This window comes from Rattus rattus, chromosome 9 (assembly GCF_011064425.1).
Source record: "Rattus rattus isolate New Zealand chromosome 9, Rrattus_CSIRO_v1, whole genome shotgun sequence".
Lineage (NCBI taxonomy): Eukaryota > Metazoa > Chordata > Mammalia > Rodentia > Muridae > Rattus > Rattus rattus.
In genome coordinates, this window is record NC_046162.1 from 4,041,603 (window position 1) to 4,068,947 (window position 27,345).

General features: G+C 40.2%; 1 protein-coding gene across 4 annotated transcripts in view; it reads right to left on the reverse strand.

Moving 5' to 3' along the window:
• Cpeb4 (cytoplasmic polyadenylation element binding protein 4) overlaps positions 1 to 21,619 on the reverse strand; it is a 62,609-nt gene extending 40,990 nt beyond the window's left edge. For all 4 annotated transcript variants that reach the window (XM_032912705.1, XM_032912704.1, XM_032912703.1 and 1 more), the window contains exons 1-2: positions 19,086 to 21,619; positions 1,606 to 1,687 (exon numbers count right to left, since the gene is read on the reverse strand). In XM_032912705.1, the coding sequence (XP_032768596.1) occupies positions 1,606 to 1,687; positions 19,086 to 20,210 (1,207 nt within the window). In that variant the 5' untranslated portion in view covers positions 20,211 to 21,619. The remainder of the gene's footprint in view (positions 1 to 1,605; positions 1,688 to 19,085) is intronic.
• Positions 21,620 to 27,345: the final 5,726 nt, after the last annotated feature.

Sequence of the window (27,345 nt, forward strand, 5' to 3'; positions counted from 1 at the left end):
CTTTCTATTTAAATCCTAGTTAGAGGCTTGCTTCCTAGAAACACAACATAATAAATTGTACCTATTGCTGTTCTACTGACTTTCCCCACCATCTAGTGCAAGGGAGGTTCTCAAAATCCTGCTATAAGAATCTAGCAAACAATTTTTAAAAGTGTTCTTTACAAACCTTTCCTGTAAATAATTTTTACAGTAATTACAGACTCACAAGTTACAAGTACTACAGAGAAACCCTCCTATACACTTATACTCTGTTCCCAAACTGATAATCTCTTATAGAGTGGAAACGTAGGAAATCAACAGTTGTTTCTCTTTGAGCTACTTTGAAAAAGTACAATTTTCTGGTGCTAATGATGACCTTAGACTTTCCTCATTTTTATGAAAAAAGAGAGTGGAAAAGGCTGAGTTAGAGTCATACTAAATCTATCAAACTCTGACAGAGCTTTTCTCTTCATGTATGGAATATAACCTTGGAACATGCACCCAGAATCATACAAGGCATTCAGTAAGAACCTTTGAAATACTCCTAAACAACTTGACAATGTCCTTATTTCTAAGTGAGCTCATGAAGTGGACGAATACACACATATTTCTCATATCTGCAGGACACACAAAGATTCCTTATGGGGGATATGGAAGTAGTTGAATAGGGAAATGTATGTGCTGGGGGTGGGAGGATATGACCATATTTCACAAATCAAAACCCCAAGTTGTTCTAAAGGAAAAATAAGTTTATTCTTAAAGGTTTTACTGTCAGTGGTACGACGTGCTAACTAACCTCTGGGAAAACGGGCTAGGTTAGTCAGCATTGCAACAGGCTACCCTGCCTCAGTGCAAAGTTCTTCATCCAGCGCTTCCTAGTAAACTGAGATTCTTACAAGGAAAAAAGTTTCCTGTTGTATAGTTTTCATTAGGAGTCTGGAGAAGGCCTACTCTGATAATTATCAAGCTGGTTACATGGTAGCATGATCTGAGACATTAAAAGAGAGCATGATAAATCCATATTCCATGTATGATGTAGGGTCCATGCTTGTTTATTTAACTTTTAAGGCTCCAGGTGAGTCTCTTAGCAAGAAGAAAAGGCCTAGGGAGACTATGTGGCTTTTTAAAAACTGTAACATCGCTAGTCACTAACAACCTTGTTACCAGAATCCAAGCAGAATAGTATTTTTTAAATCATCATATATAGAAAAAAAATTAACTATAAAAGATTTTAATCAGAAATTGTGGGACATTTTTTAAGTTGTAAAACTAGGCCAAAAAGTCACCAACATGTGAATTATCCCTGGCTATGTAGTTACTGTCACATTTTAGAACTTCAGGGGTTCTGAGGTTTTTGTCTGTGACACAACCGTGATGTGTATGATCTTTGAGTTAACTGCCCACTCTTAGCAATAAGTACTCATTCAGTACTCTTAGTTGATATCATAATGGATTCTACTGCAGATGGTCATCAAATAAATATGACTTTTTAACAAAAAGTTTATGTGCAGAATTGATACAACTTACTAGACACAATGACTTCAGAGTAATGATATTGCTTATCAGAATAAGTAGATAATATACTTTTAGCTATTACTAAAATAGAATCGTTGTTTCTTAACTTACCTTTAATGGAATCATTTTCAGCTCTCATTATGTCAATGAGTGAGCTCTCCAATGAATGCATGTCAAATGTCCTGGGGCGATCCTGTAAACAAAAGCAGTCACAGACCACTTTAAAATAATATTTCAAGCTTTGGAGAAACACAGCAGCAAGCACTAATATGTGCTGAGGCTCAGTTCAAGTAACCCCTCCCTCCATTTACCTACCCAAGAGGAAGTTGCATTTAGCAGGACATATTCTAGCACTTCCAAAAACATCAAGACCCACAAAAACACACAGAGCTTATTAGGGACTGATTTTACTTCTGACAAGAATTCAACAAAAGCATCACTTTTATTAATAAAGCCTAAACCATTAAAACGAGCCTTCACCTTAAGAACAGTAACGAATGTAAAAGAAAGCTAATCTTTTCCTCCAATTAAGACTATATTAATAGGGTAAACCTTTCAGAACTGCTCCAGTAGTTCTCTATCAATTTGGCAGATTCCTGAAACACAATATGCAGCCAACTGAATAAGTCTTAGATTCAGCCAGCGAAGTGAACCTCAGATTCAGTGAAAGACCCTATCTCAAAAATGAAGCTGAAAAGAGATGAGTGGGGTGGGCTGGGGAGAAACCTGATGGACACACAGACACACACACTCCTACCATAACCAGAACATATATTATACCATGAATATGTGTACATATAAAAACGTCCCCTCTCCATGGATATGATAGAATAATGACACTAGACACTGTTTTCCTTACTTTGACAGAGCTGGCTTTAAGAATGAAGCTTGTCTATCTACTCTCTCCAACATAAAAAGGCATTTACTCTTTAAAAACCTAGCCTTATTTTGGATGGAGGACAAAGGATAATGATCAGACTGGGTATCTGGACAAGAAAACCCAAATCCCCCTCAATACCTATTTACTTGCCAAGCTGAGCTAGACTTTGCTGCTATTGAAGTTAAACAGAGAAAGAGTGTGGAGCCTACCCCACCTTAATAAAGTCTACTTCCAGAGTAAGAAATAAGAAGAGTTACAACCACTCTACTGTTCTGGTATTCCTCAGATGAAGGGAATTATGTAGCAATGACTAAAACTGAAGGTCAGCTTGAGAAGTTAAAGTGCATGGGAAAGTTTTAACCCTGAAAGGAGGTGATAAAGTGGACATCTGACGCAGACCCCAAACCCGCTGGATCTCAGGAGGACTTCCCCTGACCCTGCAACCTCTCTGCGGTTACTCTGTGTTTTCTTCTTGGTAGAAATGCAGGCCTTATGAATGCTAAGAATCCACTAGCTCCACGTTACTTATTAACTCGGAGTTTCAGCTTGTTTAAAAACAAAAACAAAAACAAAACCAACCAACCAACACACTCCCTCTGCCCCACCAAATCATTTAACTCGGTGCCTTAGACTGCTCTGCCTTGCTCTTGATTTTATTTTTACTTGCTGGGACATCACTTTTTTTTTTTACACTTTGATATCTAACTTCTAGGCTAGCAGGGCCTATCTTCACTCAAGATGATTTTCTGATTAACCTGGCATTTCCCCCCTCTTCTTCTGTGATACTTTGCACCATACTTCCCTGAGATAGAAACACTCCTCCTTATCCTGTTCCCCCATATAGATACTCAGCAATGTCACTGAACAAATGCTTTTCTGACACTCTGCAGTTTAGGGACTCCAGGTACAGTTATATCTCGATCGAATTCAATTATTAGCAGAGAGGATGTTGCAGGTTTGCCTTTAGGAGTGGGAGATTTGGGGTGAGAGTGAGGATAAGAGTTGGGGTGAGGTGCCACTCACTCCAGATTTGTCCACCTTTTTCTTCCAGATTTTTCACTCTTCAGCTTCCTTCACCAATTAGATCCCACAGAAGTAGGACATACAGCCGGAATTAGACTTTCTAAGGTACAGAAAGTCTAAAAGGGGAGACTGCTCTATTTTTAAGGCTTCAAGTGCAACACAACATCTAATCCCTTACTGCAATTTCTTTTGGAAGTGAAATGAATCTGAGGCAGAAGGCAAAGTTTGGAAGTTAACAGCAACTCACACTACTTTCATCCACAGCAGTTGGAGTTTTCTCCTTTCCAGAAGACTATGAACTATGCCTATACCTGGGTCATCTACCAAAGCCATAGTCAGTACAAAGCATGTACCTGCTCTATCCTCTGACAAGTCCTAAGGGCAGAGCTGTTTTACATTAAGTGCTTCCAGTAGAACGTCTAACATCATATGTCCCACTACAGCACTGACCTCAAATGGGTGATGGTGAGCTAAGTCAGTCCTACCACTTTGCCATACAGGACTACCCAGAAGGGCCTGAAATGGCAGAAGCTCTATGGTGATGAAATATCATTTGTTGAAATATCATTTTCTTTGTGTCCATGCTATGAACTGGGTTAAGGAGCACTGTCCAACCCTCTGTATCACTATGCATTAAGCACATCTACTGGATGCAGGAGCTCAAAATGATTGCTAAAACCACATGTGGGTGAATGCCTTCAAGTGAGCTTTAAGCATGTGAAATACTTATTCTCCGTTTCCCTGTCTTAAGGTTTGCTTACACATTGCCCATTACAGGTGTGCATTTCCATATGATAAAATGAACAACAGGGCAAACAATTTACTCACTCTTTTCCATGGAACTAAAGCAGTACCAGCCTTGTGAATTTGCATTTTGCAAATCAAAAAATGAAGAGAAGCAGCTGATACAAAATATAACAGTGGTTTTGTGTGGCTTCTTTTATAAAAGCTACTTCTAGTAAGTCAAGAAAGCTTCTGTTTGTTAATGGGACACTAGTAAATGACTTAGTAAACTTACTTTAAACTTTACTAAGTAAAAAACTTAGTAAACTTCATGGCTACTCAGGCTCCATGGATGCAGAACATAGACTTCTACTACATTTAATAATCACTGACTTTAACCAAAAAAAGTATGCCAAACTAGAATCTAAAATGAAAAGTGTAAATTCCAGTACTTTTTGGATTAAAATCCTACCTCAATCCCTTTTAAATCCATACTATTTTTCTTTCAATTCTTTGTGATTTAATTTATGCCGATACATAAACTTGGAGCAATTGGTACTGACACTTAGGTGCAGTGTGCTGAGGCAGATGCCCAGATTCTATACGGTTTAGAAGGAGAGAGCCTCAACAGATCACTGATGAACGCAAAGTCTAAGAGCAGTGGCACAAGCACTGTCATCTTTCCAACCTCACAGAATGGGCATTTTTGCCCACAACCCAAACATACTCGCCATCAGAATTACTGTAGGCTTCATGTATAGAACGTTTGTTTCCTCAGTGCTCTGGTAATTCAAGGGGTCAAAAGGCACATATTTTGTCAAGTTAGCTTTTTATTAATGGGGATTCAAAATTTATCATTCTTAATTTTCTCCTTGGGTGATCTTTTCTATTTTTAACAATCCTGTCTTGTGCTAATAGAAAGTAGGTAGAATGATAGAGATACAATAGTAAGGCCAGCACACAGAAACAGAACAATGTCACTTTTCCTACTCAAAGTTGAGTTTATCAAGGAGGGTTTGATTTCCAATTTTTTCCCCCCTTTGCCTCTTTAAACTACAAAATGGACCATATATAATTGCTGATTTGTTTCTAGGATCTATTTCCCAGAGAGTATCTATAAAATAGAAAATTTATCAAGTGATATCTCTTCTTACTTGTCCTTGAGCCAATGAGGAAAACATGAACCCCAACCTAAGTCAATGCAATGAGTATTAGACATTAGGAGGCCTCAACTTCTGCAGGATGCTGCTGTCCTGCAGAAGGCTTTCCTAGTCCAGAAAAGGAAGGAATTTCATTAGATGTCTACTATCTTTTCCTAGGACAAAATGCTTTTCAATTGTTTGTGTCTGCAGATCTGACAATAGAATCCAGGGCTTTCCATGTGCTAGGCAAGTGTTCTGGTAAGGAGCTATATCCTCAGCCAGTTTTCTTTTGGTTTGCCAATATTGTAACTGTCTTAGCTCTTGAAGGATGTATATTTTATCAGTTTTGACAACTATGTCAAAAACCAAAGATCTGGATTTAAATCACTACTCAAAGTTCCTTTTTAGTCTACAAAAGGTAGAGGTCACTGAGAGTAAGAAGGTGAATGTTTCCTTTCTCAGACGCTAGAGATTGAACCTGAGGCCTTCTTTGGGGTTAAAAAAAAAAAAAAAAAGAAAAAGAAAAAGAAAAAAATTGCCATAGAACTATAGCCCCAGTGCTCTTTAACAGGGCTAAGCAGCCCATTATGCAAACAAAAAGCAAAATAACAACAAGCTTTTTTAAAAAATTACCATTTGATTTGAGGAAAAAATAAAATATTTTATAAAAATTAAACAACACGGGGTTGGGGATTTAGCTCAGTGGTAGAGCGCTTGCCTAGCAAACGCAAGGCCCTGGGTTCAGTCCCCAGCTCTGAAAAAAAGAAAAAGAAAAAGAAATTAAACAACACTCTCTCTACAATCAACTCCACAATCAAAGGTATTTTTTTTTTTTCAAACTACCTTTGCCAGGCTCCCTTGGGAGAAAAGTTGAACCTCTCTGTACTGAGCACCAACTAAGTACCCACAATCAATCTGTGTAGAGTACCAGCACTGTCTTAATTATATGCCTCAGACTTCCTAAATTAGAGTCTGTTATTCCCTTTTAATAATACAAGCTAAGACTAATGAAAATATATACAATTTTCTACATAGGCAAATCTCTGCTGAGTTCAGCAGCACAGCTATGATTGAAGCCTCATTCCAAAGTCAGTGGCACTACTGTAGACATCACAGGGCCACTGAGACTTATTTACCGAGTAAGGGGGAGGCCTGTTAAAGGACTCTGAGGGCATCCATATGGCAAAGGTCTGGAAAATAGTAAGTACTCAAATAGTGCTCAACAACAGCAGCAACAAATGAACAAGGCGTGTAATGGTGACGAGGATGCAACAGACTCTGAAAAGCACATGAGAACACAAAGCCCTGTCCTGTCTCCCACTGGGATGACATTTAGGTAAGGAATACACATTATATCCATGACAAACGCATTGACAGGTTATCAACTGCAAACCAAATTATCAGAACTGGTTCTAATAGCAATAGTGCTGGCAGCTCATTTCAAATATCAGATGCATACTCTCACTTATCCCTCACACAAGCCTTATATAATCCCGTATATTCAATTATCTCCTTTCACAGATGAAAAAACAAGCTTACAGTGACAGAATGACTTTTTTATGTCAGGCACGTAGTACAACAGAATTTGAACCTAGGCCTGTAGCTTTAAGACCTATGAACCTAATAACTATCCATAAATATGAAAGAACACCTATAATTTCTAGGCCCTACAAACATCTTAATTGCAATGTTCTGACTTCGCTTTGTTGTAGCTTGTGTTTTGAGACAGGGTCTCACTATGCAACCTTCTGGCCTAGGGCTCTCTATGTAGACAAGGCTGGCTTCAAACTCATAGAGCTCCTGTCTCTGCCCCCTGCGCTGAGTGCTGGGATTCACGGTGCACACCACCATGCCCAGCCAGCCATGTTTACATTTGAGGGCTCAGCATGGCCTGTTCTTTAAGAACAGAACTGAGTCACCTGAACGAGAGTGTAAGAATCCATACCTCTGACAAGTCTCCATCTGAGACTAGGGACAACACACTAAAATCTACTAATTAAATATCCCATCAACAGATTATTTTCTTTAGCTATTTGGGGGTGTGGTTTGCATCTTATTATTCTGCATCTTAAGTAAGCTAAAAGAAATATTTTAAGTTTCCTTATAAAGAGAGGAGCTTTGTTCTCCAAACTCTATAGCATATACCTTCAAAAAATACAAATCAAGTTCAACTTCAACAAATGGGGAGCTGTTCTTGAAGAAAACAGGTAGTTTACCATCAAGAGCAAACGAAACACAAAGCTGGCACCTAGACCATCACTATTACCCCTGACACCTCTGATCAGCTATCTTGGGCCCATCATTCTTTTTTATCTAACAACATAGCATAACTGCCTGTAGACATTTATTAATGTGTCTCCTCTCCAAACTGTCGATCAAATGCCCTATGAGCCATCTCCATTTAAAAAGTCAGTTGACGCACATGCTCATTCCTCTTTAGTTAAGATTCATGGCTGACCATTAAGGAGCTGTATCCTCGTCCACATTGTTCACCAAATGTGATCCTGTCATACACCAAGTATGAATCTTTGAGTAAAATATCAGTACCTGCCATCTGTTAAATGTTATGGATTTCCTTGAAAATCAGTTATAGAGGGAAATTATTTCTTCTATCAACTCCTAGGATTAGAGACCCTCAAGGCATATTTTTCTCCGGTTTCACTCTTATTTAAAGGGATATTCATGTTCACTTGGTAAGAAACCAGACCACCACATTATGTATTTTGTACTGGATGCTGTTCTGTGTTCAGAGATTCTGTCTTCAGACTAAGTCTTCTCATTTAAATATATCCCATGCTAACCACTACCACCACTCTTTATTGGCTCCTTTTCAAACATTCATCTCTGTAGTTGGGTGCTACCAGCCTGGGATGATACACACAATATAGTTACTTGAATGTAACCAGGTTAGTTAAGAATCCAAGTCAAAATTCAACTCCCTACTTTCTTTCTTCCCTTCCGATGATCACTTTTCAGCCTGCTCTTCCAAATCAGGCTGTGGAAGTTTCTCTTTCTGGCTTAAATTTTCCCTGGTGAAGAAGGGAAAGGAAAATATTTTGGTTCAAAAGGAAAGTCTATGCCAGTGTGTCAGCTGCCAAAACAAATAGGAAGCTTGAAAAGCTCTGGGAGAGCTCATACAATCAAAGCTAACCATGGGAGTTTAATCCAAGATTTTCCAAAATATAAATATTCGTCTTGGATGAAATGCTATTTATGTACACAAATCACAAAGAGGTGACTGTATAGTTAGCCTTCAGGACTCTGCTTCCAAATGGCCTCTCACCCCAGCACAGAGTACACTTCTTTCCCTAGAGTCCCTCAACACTGTCAGGCTGCATCAGACAGACAGGCTGCTGCTTATCTCCCTGGACAGGACTATAATCTTCCCACAGCACAGGTACACTACTGCAACCAGTAAAGCAAGAGGCGGCCTTGTTCCTCCTGGCTCTGAGCTGCATTTCTCACACAAGCTATGTATCATTTATCTATATTAGCTTCTTACAAGTGCCACGTGGTGGAGTCATTACCCTGTTCTTATCCCATTTGGGGACCATGAAACTTAAAGTCACACTGTAAGTGGTGTGAAGTCTAGCTTCAGAAGACTTGGTTTTAGAAAATCTATTTAAATAAGTCATGCCATAACCTAGAATGTTCATTACTGACATTCACAAGGTATACAATTCTTTGTTGGGTCTGCATGGCCTGGGCACAGGTAGTGTCAGGGGTTGACATAAAAGAAGTGATTGTGTAATGGGAAGAGGAGCAGAGTGAAGACATTAACAGCCCTCCTAGTTCTTCAGCACTCCACTTCGGAGTCTACTTCCTCATCATAACACCTTCTATGGAGGTGACAAGTCTTACTTAGGTCACTAAACAGCCCTCACGGAATTCTACACTGTGGCTGAATCAATCTGCTCTGTTCACAAACATTTGGTTCCCAGATCAGAAGACCTCTTCAGAAAGCCTTTGAGAAAAATGCCTTCTACTTTCCCTTCACTAAATGCAACGTGTACTTACATATTTTGAATATTATAAAAATCTTTGAAGCGATTTTTTAAAAAACTTGTTGCCATTTATTTGAATTAAAAAACAAAACTGGTAATTTAGATTCCATTAGTTCAATGGACTTCCTTCTTCTTGGCTACTTAGTCATTCTAACCTTGCTTGGAAAAAAAATAGCCCATTGTAAGACTTGATTTTAAATTTCTACTTAATGGATAAGAAATCTTGACACTCTTCATACACACACTCAGAAATATCTCTGTAAAATTGTGATGGGGGACTGAGAAGATGGCTGGGGTAAGAGTGCTTGCTCTGTAGGTGTGGGAACCTGAGCTCGAAGCACCCACATGGAAAGCTAGGCATACTGCTTTTAGATCTCTTTTCCTTCTGTTGGGTTGCCTTGTCCAATTTTGATATGATGGTTTTTTCCTTTATCTTATTACATCTTATTTGGTCATGACTGGTGCTTATCTCTTCTTTTCTAATGAGACGGGGAAAAAAAAGGAGTAGATTCAGAAGGATGGGAAGGAAAGGAGGAACTGGAAGGGGAAACTATATCGACATATTGTATGAGAAAAGGATATATTTTCAATAAAAGAAAAAATGAAAAAAACCTAGGATCTATAAATAAAATAAAAAAAAAAAGATAGGCACAACTTCATGTGCCTATAACTTCAGTACTGTGAAGTAGCCAGATCCTAGCCAAAATGCTGAGGCTTCCTGTCCAGTGAGAGGTCTTGTCTCCCCAACATCTTCCTCTGATCTATACATGTGTGCACACCAGCATCTGCACCTGCATATGCATGCACACAAACAGAAAACTGGTGAGAAAAGAGACATGGTATGTAAAGTAAGGCCCAATAGCCACCAGGTAGCAGGCACACTCAGAGTACATCCCTGCATGCCTTCACTCTGTGGTATATAAGTCACATTTTGAAAACAGGACACTGGCATATCTGAATAATCCAGTTGTCCCTTGCTTTACTATGGCCAGTTTCTATATAGGTTATCATAATAAACCCAAACCTCTACATCCAAAAAGATCACAGGCAATGTTTTCCTATTTAACAAGCTACTCACCACAAGAAGCCATTGTTTTAAAGAAAGTAAATAAAACTAAAATGCCATCCTGAGAGACTAAGTCGGGTCATAACAACACATGAAAGACCCTAAAGAGCTGGGAGAGTTCCTCTTCTCCTTGTCTGCCTGGCCAGCTCAGGGCCCAGTTAACAGAGGGACAACAACCCAAAATGTACAGTTTTATGCCTAAGCTGAGACTTATGTTTTACAACCCTTGATATCCCTTCTTTTTTATGATGACAAAAAGCACCCAATGCTCACCCTCTAACAAGGATGCCCCATATTCATAGTCTCCTAGGCAGAACACACTCCTCAATTCACAAGAACATAATAGGAAGTTCTCAGACTGTACTCTTCATGAGAAGGCCCTCTTTGGCCATAGACAAATATTCCTACTACAAACCATTAAAAGTAAAAACCTGTATATTGAAAAAGAGGTGAATGAATATGATTGAAGCACTCCATAGGCCTCCAAAAGATCTCAAATCCCTGGATTCCTTTTAAAAACAAAACAGAAAAACAATCCCCAAAGCACAGCCCTGAGCTGTTCTTTTGAATTCTTCCCAGATATCATACCTATGGTTCCACAGAAGCCTAGAACTAGAAGGCCATAATTGAAGAATATTATACTGTACTGAGATTTTCCAGTCACCAGTAGCTGATCTGCTGCTCTAGCTGAGCTTATTTTATTACTTTGTTTTGAGGTCTCAGAAAGTGATGAGGCCACTGGTGTTTGTGGGATAACACTAGGCTGAGTAAGGAAAACAGGCTGAGCAGGCATGACAGAAATGTGAGCCATCGATATCTTTAAAAGACCCTTGGAAGATGCTCTTTGCAAATCCCCCAAAGACTTTGTATCTTGGAGAAGTGTGTTCTTTCACAGTGAACTCCGACCACGTCTAAAACTGCTTTAAGATATATGGCAGAGAAGAGTTCTGAGTGTAGGTGAAAAGACTGTCCAGGAGTCATGTGACATGTATGTAGGAGTTCAGGACACTATTTTGCCTAGTCAATATTTAAAATTTTCCATAATAAAATATCAAAAGTCACATGGGAAGAAAACCAAATCAAAAAGGGGGATAAAGTCACCAGTTAGACACTGTATTTATTTGCATTCAGAAAAATAAACATTATTATGTAGCTTGAGTTCCACTATTGTGTATGTGCAACAATTTTGTTTAAAATTATACTTCATTCTTTAAAATTACGTTTAATCATCATGTAGCAGTAATACAATGATTTCCACATTTAAATGGCATTTTTTCTTGTGTGTGTGTGTGTGTGTGTGTGTGTGTGTGTGTGTGTGTGTGTGTGTGTGTATACATACATACTTGTACAGGTGCATGAGTGCCATGGACCCCCTCACAGAGATCAGAAGATTAAACTGAAGGAGTCAGTCTCTCCTTCCCATGAAGGTTCTGTGGACCAAACGCAGGTCACCAGGTTTGGTGGCTGGTACGTGTTCCTACTAAGCCACCTCACCAGCTGCTTTTTGACATTTAAAGAGACTGTTATTCACAAAACTTTGGATTAGTACATTTTTAAAAGATTTATTCTATTTGTGTGTGTGCGTGTGTGGGTGCGTGTGTGTGTGTGTGTGCGCGCTGCACATGCACGTACAAATTCGATCTAGTAGGGTGTGAAGATCAGAGGACAACTTTTGGAGTTGGCTGTTCCTTCTGCCTCCCGGGTCTCAGCATCTAACCCACAGCAGCAGTCTTGGCCAGAGCTCCTCTCACCTGCTGAGCCCACTTGCCAGCCCTGACTAACACTGCTACTGAAAATCTGTTCTTTTAATAACAGAATCTTCTGGAAGACAAATATTAGACATAATCTCATTTTATTGTCAAAAGGGTCAGAGAAAAGAAATGAACAAATGAAGAATCAGGACAGTAGCATGCTTGTCCTGGATTATATGACTAGTAAATAGTAAAGCCATATTTAAGGCCAGATCTAATTTATTATAACTAAGATTATTTTAAGGGTAGAAATGTTCTTGAGATCATAGATAACAAAATGACAGCATATATTTCACTAACTAGCACCATGAACCTATTAAGTAGATACAACCTTCTAAGATTCCTGAAAAAACTATTATTAAATTGTTACATGACATTTTAAAGACAAGTATGGCTTTGAAATACAGAATACCAAAAGATTACCTTACTTTAGGTGTATAAAAAGGACTGGGTATATAAAAACTCAGCAAATTCAAACTTGTCTGGCTTTAGTACAGTACAATTTGGGACGTACTTAGATAGCTTATATGTAGTTTTAAAGTTTAATAATTCAGACCATAAACATGAGACAGGCATTTATCATACCTGGTGCCTAAAACTTTTTTTTTTTTCTTTTCTATTTTTCGGAGCTGGGGACCGAACCCAGGGCCTTGCGAAGCGCTCTACCACTAAGCTAAATCCCCAACCCCTAAAACTTTTAATAAAACAACTCTATGCAAAAATTTTTCAAAAACTGAATGATATAGGCTGATTAATGTTAACCAAAGTTTATATAGTTGATCTGGTTTTCTTTGACATGAAGCAGGACCAGCCTTCTGCTATCCAAAGGTTTGCACTGAGTTGGATTATAATCTAAGAAATTGGGAGGCACATACAGGAGATTTCAGGTTCAAGGCCAGCCTAGGCTATATAGCAAGTCTCAGGTCATCCTATCTAAAATAAGAAAATGAATTTTATTATATGTTGCTTTAAATACTATAATATATATAGTAAAGAATACATAAATTAAATTTATATATTAAAAGAACAATATATTTATTAGAAAATGTGTGACTTTTCATAAGAAGTTGGAAATGGTATCATAGATTTAAACTGGATATTGTATGACTTTTAATATTTATTTATAGATATAATATTAAAATATGTGTTTATATTATTTTATTATAATTTTATTTTCTACTTTAACATTTTAGCATAAATTTATTGAGCAACTATGTTATGAAATAGGTTCAGGACTCTCACAAAAATGATTTGATACTATACAATATTTCTCTAACCTTTTCTAATGTTTGAGTAATATTCAGCATGCATTTTTTAATATTATAAGGAATCATAAACTAACCTAATAGTTTAATTCCATTTTATTCCAGGAGCTAATTGATTAAACTTTAAGGCAAATTAAAAGATTCAAGTTTAGGCATAACAGAAATAATATGTAAATGTGACCATTACTAAAATAGAAATTTCTAAAATTTCCAAAAAATATTTGGAAATTTGTAATATTTGGGAATTTAGAAATAAACTCTTGAATAAGCGACTTTGTATGCCTGCGAACATTATTTTATACTCTGTGACCAAATGGCAATCACTAAAGGCAAACTTTAAATCAAAGTTTCTAGGTATATATAAAATCATTCTAAAACTTGCTTTTCTGAGAAAAATTTGTAACTGTTAACTGATTTCTCTCTCCCAGGTTGTAGGCATAGCTGACTGTAAAGGTGCACCTTGAGAAGCAGAGTACGAACAACAAGGTACACGCTACTGAGTGCTTCGAATTGGTTAGAGACCCTAAGCTACATTAGTGATTATCTTAACCTCACAATTTTACTCAAAGTTTGAAAGACATGTTTTCCGCTTTAGCATGACCACACATTCACGGTGCCTTACAACAATCCTTCACCATTATTACTTAAATAAGCTATCAGCTTCCAAAATTTAAGAGACTTACTCCAAGCCATTCAGTTTGGGTTCAGAATCAAATTTAAGTGTATCTCAGTCCAACGACAGTTTGGCCTCACATCAATAGTCTTTCTTAGTAGTTTTTCATATTTTACAGTCAGAAGCTGACTTAAATCCTAATATATACAATTTTATTTATCTATCAGTTATTGTCTAACATTAGAAAATGTAACTCAATCTCTTTTCAATAACGTGATGAAAACTATACTAAAATTAAATTTTAAAATATGTATCCTACCCTAAATAGATCAGCCAAAAACTTTCATTTAATTTCTACAACACATCTTTAGATAGTTCAAATGTACAAATTGAATATTTGTCACAAAAAGTTAAGAGAGAATAATAGTCATAGTGGGTGTGGGCTTGTGACCTTCAAGCTTAGAATGCTGTTCACCCTATCTTATCTGTGACCAGACCAAAAGCCCAGGTATATATAGCGCATTGTTGGAAACAATGTGACAGCATGAGCTTTCAAGATTGTTTTCACTCTACCAGGACAGAAAAAATTGAAAGAAAAATGAATTTAGACTGTAAAATTCCAACAGAAGCCTAAGTTAATTTTAGAGTGCTTTCAACGGTTTCTTCCTCAGGAGAACCACCAAGGATTCTTCTCACAAGCTTACCCTGATCAACCAAACATTACCTTCCTAGTTTTAATCAGCAAGTCCATATTTGCTAGGCTTGCAAAAAGTAAACCTTTCCTGATACATTTTAGAACAGTTTTTGATCATATTTCATGGCTTCCAGGAACATACAGACACACACAAAATAGGGTTAAAAATTCTACCCTGGTGCTAGAGAGAAGACTTGGTGCTTAAGAGCTCTTGCAGAGGACCTGTACTCAGGTCCCAGCACCTATATGACAGCTCAGAACCATCTGTAACTCCAGTTCTGGGGGATCTAATGCCCTCTGCAGGTTTGCAGGCCTTGTGAGGTGCATAGACATACAGACAAATCACCTAGACCACAAAAAATAAAAAGTAAAAAATTTCTTTTTTAAAAATGAGGAAAACACAGAAGGGAAAGGGTTAAAAAAAGGTTTCAGCTCCATCAGGAAATAATGGACCTAGTTAGAAGCTCTCCGCAAAGAAGAAGATGTTCTCTACTTCATAGGATTTTCCCAGAATGTTTTCCAGTATTTTAATTCTGCCATGGCTAGAACCATCCAGCATATATTTCACAATTACAAAATTGGTTTCTCTCTAAGTCAAACAAAAGATTTCCTATGCAAAAAAAAAAACAAAAACAAACAAACAAAAAACAACTATCTTGTAATCGCATTAAGGAAAAATAAAATGGAATGAGGCCGTGTGTTATGATTTTTTTAGTAACTCACCAAGACTTGTCGACCTGAAGCACTGCAGTGACTTTGTTTCTAAGCACACAGTTTGAGACATAACTTTAAGAATACTAAGTTGACAACACCAGGTAAGTTATTATAGTAATAAGAATTACTTGTGTAATTTAGAAAACTTAACAAAGCGATGTGTCTAAGGTAAGAGCAAATGGAGCCCTAAATAAAACACTGAATTCTCTCTGCCAATAAAGATGGGGGACAATCCTTGTGGCCACTTACCTAGTTCTTAGCTAATGCAGATGGGAACATAAACGAAGCCTTAGTTAACAGTATACAGACTGAGGAATTCTGTTACTTTCCTGTAAGGACAGATCTAGGCATCACTCCAAAAAGGTGCTATATTCAAATAAAATTACTGGCAGGCATCCCAATCAATTATTTGGTTTTGAAATTGGAGCTTCAGGATGTGTTTGGAAGGACAGATAGGACTTTCTTTTAAACATAAGGGGCAAACCATACCCTTAGTCACATGACTATGGGCCTTGTCTCTTTATTTTAAAGATAGGACAATACAACAAACGTCATGGGATTGAGAGGTCCTTTTAGAGGAAGTGATAGAGTCTATCTGAGGGCATCTCATCCATCCCTGGTTTATAGTAACTACTCAGAATTAAAAATAAAAGGATTTGGGGCCAGTGAGATTGGGTAAATGCCCTTGCTGCTAACCTAGATGGCCTAAGTTCAATCCCCGGGACCTACATGGTGGGAGAAGAATTCTGCGAGCTGTCCTCTGGCTTCCATGCATGTGCTGTGGCATTGGCATGTATACATAAATACAATAAATACATGTAAAAATAATTTTAAGTATTATTATAATATTATATACCTAAATATGTGTAATAAATAAATAAATGTAAAAAATGTTAATTATTGACCTTAATTTAGGAAGTTTAACATTTAGTCAGAAGCAACTTTTAACCAAATTTTTCTCAAAATATACCTCCTTCATGGATCAGTTACAAGGCTACTGGAATGTCTCATTAGGTTTCAAAAACGTGAAAAAACAAAAAAGTTAAAAAAGGAAAAAAAAAAAAAAAAAAAAAAAAGCAGGGTGGGGGTGGGTCAGGCAAGATGGCACACTGGGTAAAAGCACCACCTGAGTCTGATGCCTGGATCTACGTGGTGAAGGTACCTGGTGTACGTTATCTTCTGACCCTCATATGTACACATTAGTACACACACATCACACACAAACATAAAGAAAATAATTTTAATTTTTAAATGTTATTAATTTAAAAACCCTGCATACAGTCAGAACATAAACATACCTGCAGTAATTGAATGTAAAAAGCATTCTGGTTCATTTCAAACTAATTAACTGTTGCTCAATATTAGAAATATTTCAGGTAATTTCTTTTTAGTATTCCATACTATCCTGATTGTATACGAATATTATAACCTCATAGTAAACCCACTAACAAAAATGATGGAAATAGGGAGAAGATGTACTTTCTCATCTTTTCATATTTGAAAAAAAAATATTTGTTTTTTGAGACGGGGTATCCTTGGGTAGTCTGACTAGACTAAAACTTGCTGTGTAGACCAGGCCGGCCTTGAACTCTCAGAGACCCAGCTGCCTCCCAAGTGCTAGGATTAAAGGCATGCGCTATCACACCCAACTCTTCTGTATTTGAGCTGGGTTTACTGAGCACCTTTTTCTATCCTCAGCATAACAGACAAGAAAAGACAAGAGCAAAGTAATTGTTTTTCAGTGCTGGAGATCAAACCCAAAGCCTTCTGCAGGCCAGACAAATGCTCTATTATTACTGAGTGACATCCCCAACCCTATGAAAGATCTAATTTCTAACAATCACTTTTAGTATAAATCTTACTCTATTATTTAATAAATAGTTTAATAACCAACAAAACTGATCAAAAGGATTCCACATACCATCAGTCTCATGGGGAGAAAACATGACACACATATATAGATATTTCATTTCCTGCACTTCTCACTTTCCCCAAACAAATCTTTATCATAAATTATGATGCTCAGTATGAGGGAATGATCATAACATCACATAAGTTTACTTCCTAGCATAAGAAGTAGCTAGTAAGAAAGAAAAGAATATTGAATTCCCACTCTAATCATAATCTAGTTAAAAGGTTTGTTTTTTAAAATCAGTAATGCATAAATAGTTCATAAGTCACCTTTGCATTAAACTGCTGTAATATTTATATTCTAAGGAATATTAACAACAACTTTTTAAAGCCATTGTCAATGTCCTGAACTGCTATTTACCTGTCACTAAATGACAACTGCACTTGGCTTGAGCAAAAAATAATGTTTTCTAAAAGCAAAATCCCAACAATTTTTTGACAGGCAAAAATTAAAGTCTTTTTAAGAAAATTTAAAATTAAATTTGACCAAATATTTTAAGATGCCTTACACCTGTATCCTTAAGGAATGAAGAGATATTTACTTAACTCCTTGAACTGATACAGGGCTCTCTCTAGCAAACTTTCACTTCCCTTAAATAGGAACACTACAACTGTTTTATAATATGCTTTAGTCCCTGCAGAAGTGTATCTAAAAAAAACCTTTTGCTGAAACACATGTGGTGACACATTCATTCACACATGGCTTTAAGCCTGTGTTTACTTCCCTTATCTGTAAGTGGGATAATGATAGAACTTACCTTTCACAGTTGATATGAGGACGGGCTCGATGGACCTTACTACTTTCTATAAATTGTCTAAGGATGTAGAAAGGATCACTCTACAGTACATAAATTGAGTGTGGCAAGTGATCCTGAGCTAAGACATGAAATTCTCTTTACCTTGTTTCTGCAAGACAAACTGGCTGCTCATTCGTTCAAAAACAATATGATTCCTACCAGAAAAGGGATATACTAGTAGCCACAAAGACAAGCGATCTTTGCCTAGACCTATTTTTAGGAATGGTCTAATTATCTACACCCCAAGTGTTAACACTGGAAAATAAACAAGTAGGTGAAAGGCATCACATACCAAAAAACAAAATAAACATTAAACCCCCCAAAACAAAACAGGCATTCTGAAATCAACATCTTCATGGTATTCAAAAAGAAATGAGTATACCCAGCACTGCAAAATAGACAGACAGATAAATAAATAAACCTGAAGCATGACAAAGAAACTATCTGCATCATTTCTCCCTAACTAGTAATCTTTACTGACACAAGAAAGGTCAGAATTTGCAGAGAGGTCTAAGAGGAATTGCTGAATTGATCAGTTCAGACTGCAAGGTCCACATCTAAATATAACTAGGAGGAAATCTGGAACTCTGAGTACCTTTCAGTGACTCCCTACCTTACAATGTCAAAAAAAGGTCATTTTTAGTTCCTTCAGATAGGCAGAAAACATTCATTAGTTTCTATAATGAAATACATTTCTGCTACACATTACTGTTTTACTGTTCTTCCTCAAGCAAGTGAAGAAAATTCTCATTAAACAAGAAAGGTATAATAATTAATTAGGACAACACTAACTATCCTGTATCTGTAATTATAAATGGAAAAATTAAGGCCCAAGAAACAGTTAACTGTTTTCTTCCGATCACACTGGTTTGCTAAAATAAAGACTGGTAACCGATTCATTTCCTAAGGTCTCTAATGTGAGCAACAATTCTGATTCTTTCATTCCACAGATACTCCACCACACTACTTCCTTATTCATCTTAATCTATTAATGGAACAACATCTTACCGGAAAAGGAAAAATGTTGTCAGCTCTGTTCAAGCTATCTTCCATCCAGGATTTTGGAGCAAAGGCTGAGCTAGGGCGAGCATACTTCTGGAGCTGAATATGATTGCTTGCGAAATTTTTCTTCAAAGGTGAGATGGAGTTCAGGGGTGTTATTCCACCGTTCAGCCCTCTGCGGTGATCTCGGCCTTGAGAAGCTCCCCAGCCACCATAGCCGCCACCTCCCGGGCTCCAGGAAGAAGAGGGGGTTGGAGAGGGACTCTGGTAGCTGCTCCATGGAGAAGGAGGTTTGTTAAGATTATTCGCCAAATGAGGCAGCTGGTTAAAAGCAGCATTTCTATGTGTGAAAGGTGGGGGGTGGGGACTGGCAGGAGACCTCCTCTGCTGCTGATGCTGGCTGTGATGGTGCTGGAAATGGGGGTGATGAGGATGGTGCTGGGAGAGAGGCCCGATCTGAGGGGAGAAGCTACCACCAAAGCCAGGGCTGACATGATGGGGGAAATTTTGAAACAAGAGAGCACCATTATTAGCTGAAGCGCCAGGGACCCCTCCCTGGTGAAAGAAACTTGCATCTTCATTGATTATCGTGGAGGAAGAAGGCGCTATCGCTGCTGACCAGTTACTGAAACCAGTAAGGGATGATGCACTGGATGTCAAGGGTTGGGTGGAAGTCCCGAGGCCTGTGGCTTCTTGGTAATCGAACCCTGTCAACACTGGTGATTCAATGCGTATCTTTTCTTTTCCGTTGCTGTTCTCTGAAGAATTGTCCCCTGGATTTTCTTCGGCTTTTGCCTTTTCAGTTTCAGGCAGTATTCCAGCTTCCTGCCCTGGACTCGGGGACAGTTGTTGCTTTTCTAAAGGGTCTTGTTGTTCCTGCTGTTGACTTTTTGCTTTTTCTGACCCCAAGATCTCATCCTGAATGTTATGGGTAGCCGGAGCAGGAAAGAGCCAAGCTGACCCAGCACTGCTGCCGTTGGCAGCTGTGTTATTATTTATAAAAGCAGCAGGGTTGGGGGTGGCATTTTGGTGATGGTGTGGAGGCTGCAGATGTGGATGGAATCGGACTGGAAAAGCAGATTTATTCCCAGTATTGCTTTGCACTAGCACTCCAAACCCGTAATCCCCCATTTATTATTTTTAGGATCAGAATCTCACAATAAAAAAAACAAAACAAAACAAAACAACCTAATGTCTCAGGGCTTTCCTCCCCTGTATCTCAAATTTGTTTGCTTGAAGTATCTTATTTATAGCTAACTCAACGATCACAGCTTATCACCCTACGTATCTCTGATTTGGAATTCTGGTCTCTCTGAATGGAAAAGAACCTTAAAAAAAAAAAAACTCTTAAAATATTGATATGAATCCAATTGGGCTTATTTCTAGGAGGGAATAAAAAAGGAAAAGGTAAAAATCAAGTCTTTGGTTAGTAAAATAGGCGCTTTCTTTTTCCAAAGGAAAATGTACATGAATGACAGAAACACAGCTTCTCAAGCATCTATGGATATAGAAGAATAAGCATTGTGCGGAGTAAAAATATATATATATAAAATTTAACAATCACATATGGTCTTCCTCAGCAGTTTAGATTCACATAAAAATTAGAATAGGATTAAGGGGAGAATACGTTCTTTTCTTGGCAGCTTGGTTAAAAAAATCAGGAATAATTTAAGAACATTATATATTATATATTTATATATAGATAGATTATATTAGGTTATCTGGGGCGGGAGGTGAATTTCTGGTTGCCAAAGAGGAAATCAGCCTTGACTAAAGGAAAGATGATTGCAGGGAGATTTCTGCTGTTCCTGGTCCTGTTTCTGTTCTTTTGTAGGGTGCAGTGTGGGCCTCTGGGGCTGTTCCTGGGGCTCCGGGTGCAGATCTTGCTGCGTTTGCTGTTCTTGGGCTCCCCTCGGCCTCCTTTCCCCCATGAAAGGGGTTGGAAACACCCGTTTCTCCCTCTGGGGGGTGTCGCGATCAGGAGGGATTAGTGAGACTGGACAAGGGCGAGCTGGTGGCCCGGGGGTGCGGGGAGCAAGGGGGCGACCTGGAAGGTCCTGCGGTTTCTGCCTCTTCCCCTCTCTGCGGCTCCGGGATTTTTTTCCCTCATGGGACCCAGGGGCGGTTTGTTCAGTTCTCTCAGTTCGATTCTCCGCCGGGGGGAGGGGGAAGGGGGATGGACAAAAAGGAAAACCCCCGCTACCGTTGTTACTCTAAAGGAGAAAAGCCTCCCCCCTGGGCTCGCGCTCTCTTTTACCCTAGACTGATTGGAAACTATAATTTAGGAGGCTTTTGTTTCTCCTCACGGTTGCTGGGCCGCCGCCGCCGCCGCTTTTCCCCGGTCCCGCAGTCCCAGCTGTCGTCGTCTTTGAGGACTCCGCCTGGCTGTTCTTTTTCTTCCTTCTTCCTCCTCGTCTTCCTCTGTTGTCGCCGCTGCCTCCGCCGCCTCCGCCGCCGCCGCCACTGCCTCCGGTGCCCAGGTCCCGCAGCCGCGGCTGAGTCCTTCTCCTCAGGACCGAGCCGAGTGAAATGACAACCAGCTGGAAAGACCGAGAGACACTTCCGGTTCGATGAGGGAGGGGCGGGGTGCTGCGGAGGCCACGCCCAACAGCCGGAAGACCAATCCGACACTACAATTCCGACTAGGCCACGCCTCCCAGCCTCAGAGCCCCTCCCAGGAAGGTCTTCGGTCATCTCAGAGCCGCCTCTTCCGCCTGCGCCTCGCCCAGCGGGGCCGGCGTCGGCGTCGGGTCCGCGCATCCAGTGCAAGCGGTGCACCGCCATCTTTTTTGTGGGCAAAGATTCCTCGCGATTTATGTTCCCAAAGCAGACTTCTTAGGAAGCCCGTGGGGGAGACATTCAGGAAGAGAATGGGCATTTTGCACACTGAATCACTGAGCTAAAGTGTTGGGGGTCGAAGTGGCAACCCATGAAACCGAGAATAAACCAGAAGCCTGCCCTGAGTAAAGGTGGGTGCCCCTGGCATCACGTGCTCTGGCCCAAGCTCCGCCCCCCGAGGGATGGAAGGGGAGGCGGGTTTTCCCGGCATCTGTGCTGTGCCTAGAACTGCTTATTCCTTATCCAGAATGTAAAGCTCCGGAGGGATTCCCTTCAGTCTCCATTCCTCCACCCTCACCGCCTACTCAACCATCCTCCCTTTGAGATGCAGATGCTGTAGGCGTCCGTGGCTGAGCCACCAACTATATGTTTTCTACTTCACCACCTTCCAAGCAGAACGGAAGGATGCTTCTAAAAACCGAAAATCCAGTCATGGTCCTGTTCTGCTCATACCCTTTTTAAAATGGCAGTCCGTTACCTGGAGAATAAAGGCCAGACTTCGTAGTTCAAGCCTTATTGTCCCGTGTGCAGTACTCTCTGTACCCTTTTCCATGCCTTTGTCATCTCTCTTTGCAACTCATTTCTTTTGAGGAGTAAGTCTCCAAACTATGTACCCTGACTTCTGACTTCTCTTTTTACAGGCATACATGACCCTGGATATGGCTCCTGCTTGTATATGGCATTACATTACACTGGTGGCTTATGTCTCTAAACAAGTACTTGGTCTGAAGCAGTAGTTCTCAACTCATGGTGATGCCTTCAGGGAGGGGTCCAACGAGCCTTTCACAGGGGTTGCCTAAGACCCTCAGAAAACACAGATGTTTACATTGTGATTCCTAGCAGTAGCAAAATTACAGTTGTGAAGTAGCAACAACAATAATTTTATGGTGGGGAGGTCACCACAATATGAGAAACTGTATGAAAGGGTCACAGCGTTAGGAAGGTTGACATTGAGGACGGGAAGCACCAGAGAGTGAATCTTGAATGGAGACATACATGTATAAAACAGCAGTCGTGAAATCTTTTCTGAAAGGTCCAATTTTCAAAACTGAATCAATCATTTAGTTCCTTATGCCATTTGGTTTGGAGCTCACGTGTTGGCTGTTTGCTGTTTGCTCTCTATTCAAGGACTCCATGTCTTTGCATGTAGACCTGCTGTCATGCACTCCGCTGGAGCCTGAAGTAATATGTTGCCCTCAGCATAAGCTTTAGATGTGTGATGAATAAATGTTTCCTTTCATTGGGAAATGAAAACCGAAGAAAAATAAAACTAGGTTAGAGCCCTAAGTATTTCCAACAACAACAACAAAAACATTATTGACCCAGTGTGGTGACATACACCTTTAATCCCTGAGTTCCAAGCCATCCTGGTCTACACATCGAGCAAGCTCCAGGCTAACCTGGGCTATATAGTGAGACCTTGTCTCAAAGACTCATCATCACCATCACTGTCATTTGAGCCTTCTTTCTGTGCTTGCCTATGTGGATCTTATTCATAGATATTATTCTCCTTCCCTGTGTATGCATCAGAGTGATCTCTGCAGTTCTGTGAGTTCTTTGAGCGTAGGTATTTCTGGGTCTTACTCTGTTGTTCCCCTTTTCTGCCACACACACACACACACACACACACACACACACACACACCCCTTGAGACTATTTCTTCCAGAACAATTTCCCTAACTTCCCCTTACTACAGTCTTGTAGATTCCTCTTTTTAAATTACTAGTGGGTATCAGTAGGTTAGTTTCTTAAGGGCAAAGACTATGTGTGATCTGTCTTTATGTCGCCAGTGACCAGTAGAGGATCTGGCTCAGAACAAAATCAGTTCATGTCTACTTAATATGGATGTTCTGCGTCCAGTAGAAGGTTATGGGTCTCTTGGAGCTATCATTTCTTCTCAGTATCTAAAATGGCAACCGTGGCTTAGAGGAAACTGGTCTGCCCTAAGAACCAAGCAGCCCTGAATTGGAATCCCAGCTCTGCTGCTTCTTCCTTGAGCTGCCTTTGGCACCACCACTCCAAGTCCTTTCTTCCCCCATAGATCCATGTGGACAGCATCCTCCGGGCCCCTTCCTAGGTCAGTGAATTACATGAGGTCTATGCAGTGCCCGTATACAGTGCTCAAGATGTGTGTTCCTTATTAATACATTGAGTCCAGAGAGTTACTTCAGCAGCATCTTCTACCTAGGCATAGACCAGTGTTCTCTTGGTTTGCAGGAGAAGACAGGCCAAGATCACTCAGTCTTCCACCCTAGATCGATCCTTGTTTAAGGTTTGGTCTGGGCTAAGACTAGGATGATCACTGGGACATCTGAGTCATCAAGGGTCAGGTTCGTGGTTAGGCCCTGGGAGGAAGAGAGAAGGAAGGGAGAAACCATTCTCTCAAGTCTGTTGCCTCCTTGGAGACTCAGGATATTCAATCCAAGACTACCCTTCTTGAAAACATCGTGGCCTCCGCAACTGTCCCCTGGTAACCATGACAACAGTTCAGCAACTCTTATTTGGGATCTTTAAAGGGATCTTCTGTTGCAGATAAGAGCTGGATGGAGCACTCTGCTGGCGGTAGGAGTCCTTTCTAGGGAGTATGCGCAACAGGAAGCTGGCAGGTTGCAGGGCAAAGCATCCTTTACCCAACCATTAAGGTACTACCAGGTTCAAATTAAATTTTACACAGCTCCCTTCCTGTCTAGTTTACAAATACACCCTTAGAGAAGCTATAAGACTAGGGAATGCCTATACCCTGCCACTGCAGCCGAGTCCCATCTAAGTCCCAAAACCAACCATAGCACAAACTTGGAGCCTTCCAGGAAGTAGTGTTAATGCCCCCTTCACCAGCCTCTTTGTTCTCAAGCTTGGCAGATGACATAAATCTCATACCATAACCACACAGGGTGAACTCTGGACCCCTAGAGTTCTAATGTCCTCACTACTGCCTTTGAAGCATACATTGCCAGCCATTTCCAAACAGCACACACCCAAGCTACCTAGAAGCCTGGCTAATGACTTTAGCAACATGGCCTCCACCCAAGGCCGCTTATATTGTGAGCTGTGCGGTTCTGTAAGGTACCATAGACTAGTAAGTGAATGAGACCCACAGAGTTCAACACTACATGGGCCCTGGTGCCTTTCCTTTCTATAAAACACAGGGACACATTATAAAATATGGCACCCCTACAGCAGAAGCTACCAGATACTACCATAAATTAGGTAAGCTCATATGTATGTGTGCAGAAATATTTAAAGCAATTGTTCCTTTTAGAGTCAGCAACCCGGAAGTGTTCTAACTGAATTGAAGGACGTAATGTCCTTAGTATTGGTTTTAGTAAGAAAGTAAGTCTAGACAGGTATAAAGTCTGAGTGCACAGGAAGTTAATACTCAATAGCTACTTGGCTAGCAATGTTAATGAGCTCCCTAATAAAATGCCAAGATATGCTTTTTAATGAGTATAAAAATCTCAAGGGTGAAAGGCACCTACTGTGAAGGCAAAGAAAGGATGGGATAGCTCCGAACCATCTTATTTCCAGGAGTGCCTGCACTTGCTAGCATAAGGTGAGCTAGACAGAAATGGAACCAACCCCAGGAACAGATCTTTTCTCAAATTCCACTTCTGCTCTTCGCTGAGACCCAGTGTTGGAAAATGGTTTGTATTTACTCAGAACGCACCATTTTTAATGACTAATTGCTCTGTTGTTCTCTCTCTCTCTCTCTCTCTCTCTCTCTCTCTCTCTCTCTCTCTCTCTCTCTTGCTTGATGTTCTGCAGTGTGTGCAAGCCCCTGAGTTTTCCTCCCACCTTCCCGCAGAGTGCTAGCCCAGGGCGCTAATTAACGAGCTGTTTGGGTGGGAACAGCCAGCTCCTCTGGTGCCTCCTTATCAAACAACTGGTTTGAACAGGTGAGGAGCCTCATCCTGCAAAGACAGAGATGGGCAAGAACGGAGTCTCCCCTTGCAGACCATGCCAGGCATCACACAGAATACCCTGGACTCTCTCAGGACTCCAGCACCGTACGTGGGCAGGCTGCCGGTCTGGATCACCCTTGCCGCTTTGAGTAGATTCACTTTGTCTTGCATCAAAACCGTGACCATGCTGCTAAGTACCTGCTATCTCACCCCCCAATAGCTGGGCTCTAGAATTTAACCTGCACCACCAGGAAAAAACATTAGATTTGCAGAGCATGCTGGGAACTCTAGGGTCCACAGGACAGACAGTTGTGAGTCAAGGATCTTAGTCCCAACATATCCATAAACTCACAAATTCTGGTCTAGCTGATCTAATGATCTGGTCATGTCTAGAATTTATATTGCAAAGAAAATGTCAATTCTGATTTTGTTTCCTATTTTTAAAAAGTGCCATCTATCTATGGGAGAGGGTGACTAAAAATGATTCTTTTGTGTCCAAATTTCTTGTTCTCCCGTTCTGTGAACATATGTTACTAGCAAACATTAGCCCATGGGAACTCATAAAATACAGATTTCCGGGCTGGGCCCCAAGATACAAGCTTTTTGTTGTTTGCTGTGTAGCCCCTGCTGTCCTGGAACTCTGGATGTAGCTGGCCTCAGACTCACAGAGATCTGCCTAACTCTGTCTCTTGAGTGATGGGATTAAAGGCTGGCCCAATCTTCTGTTTTTTTCTCACAGCATCTTCTTATATAACATTACAAGGTAGATCAGGCTTCTTTGTGATGATGTAAGAGCATAGAGAAGCCAAATTAAGAATTTGTAAAATAATAATGCCCTTTTGTACGTGGAGTAGCTTTGGGAACTAAAAGAGAATTGAAGCAGTAGTGTTTTTCAGGACTCATGTGGCCCAGGCTTCTCCTTCTATGGCTCTCCTCTCCTCAAAGTGGGCCTTGGCCTTACAGCCAAGATGTGTGGTCTGTGTTCCAGACTAGAGGACAGAGAAAGAGGTGAAGAGTGATTTAAGTCTTCTCTTTGAGGAGACTTTTCAGAAACCATAGGCATCGCTTCCATTCTCCCACTGGCCACAACAGACCACATGGCCACACCTACCCTACAAAAGGAGTTGGAAAGCAAGGCTGAATCGGTGTTCCCCAGTACTCTGTTAAAAGTCGGGCTCTGCTATTGAAGCCAGGCGATGGGTATTTGAGGTTTGGGCTCTCAGAAGCAGCAAGGTTTAAAGACTTGCTCGTAGTCTTATAGCCATTCATTTCATAGTTGCAGAAACCGAAGCCTGACAAAAGACCTTATGTGGTGATACAGTTGGTTTTCCACAGGAATATTTGCGAGGTGCTCTCTCCCTTGTCCTGTAGCCCTTGGGTTTTAGCACGCATTGGAACCATCTGGAAAACTGCTAGGCTAGAAATTCTGATGGCGGTATGTGTTGGTAGTTTGCCGTTAGTATGATAAAATACACGCCAAGCCGTGTGTTAGGCAGAGAGGTTTGTGTGGGCTTGTGGTTGCGGAAGTC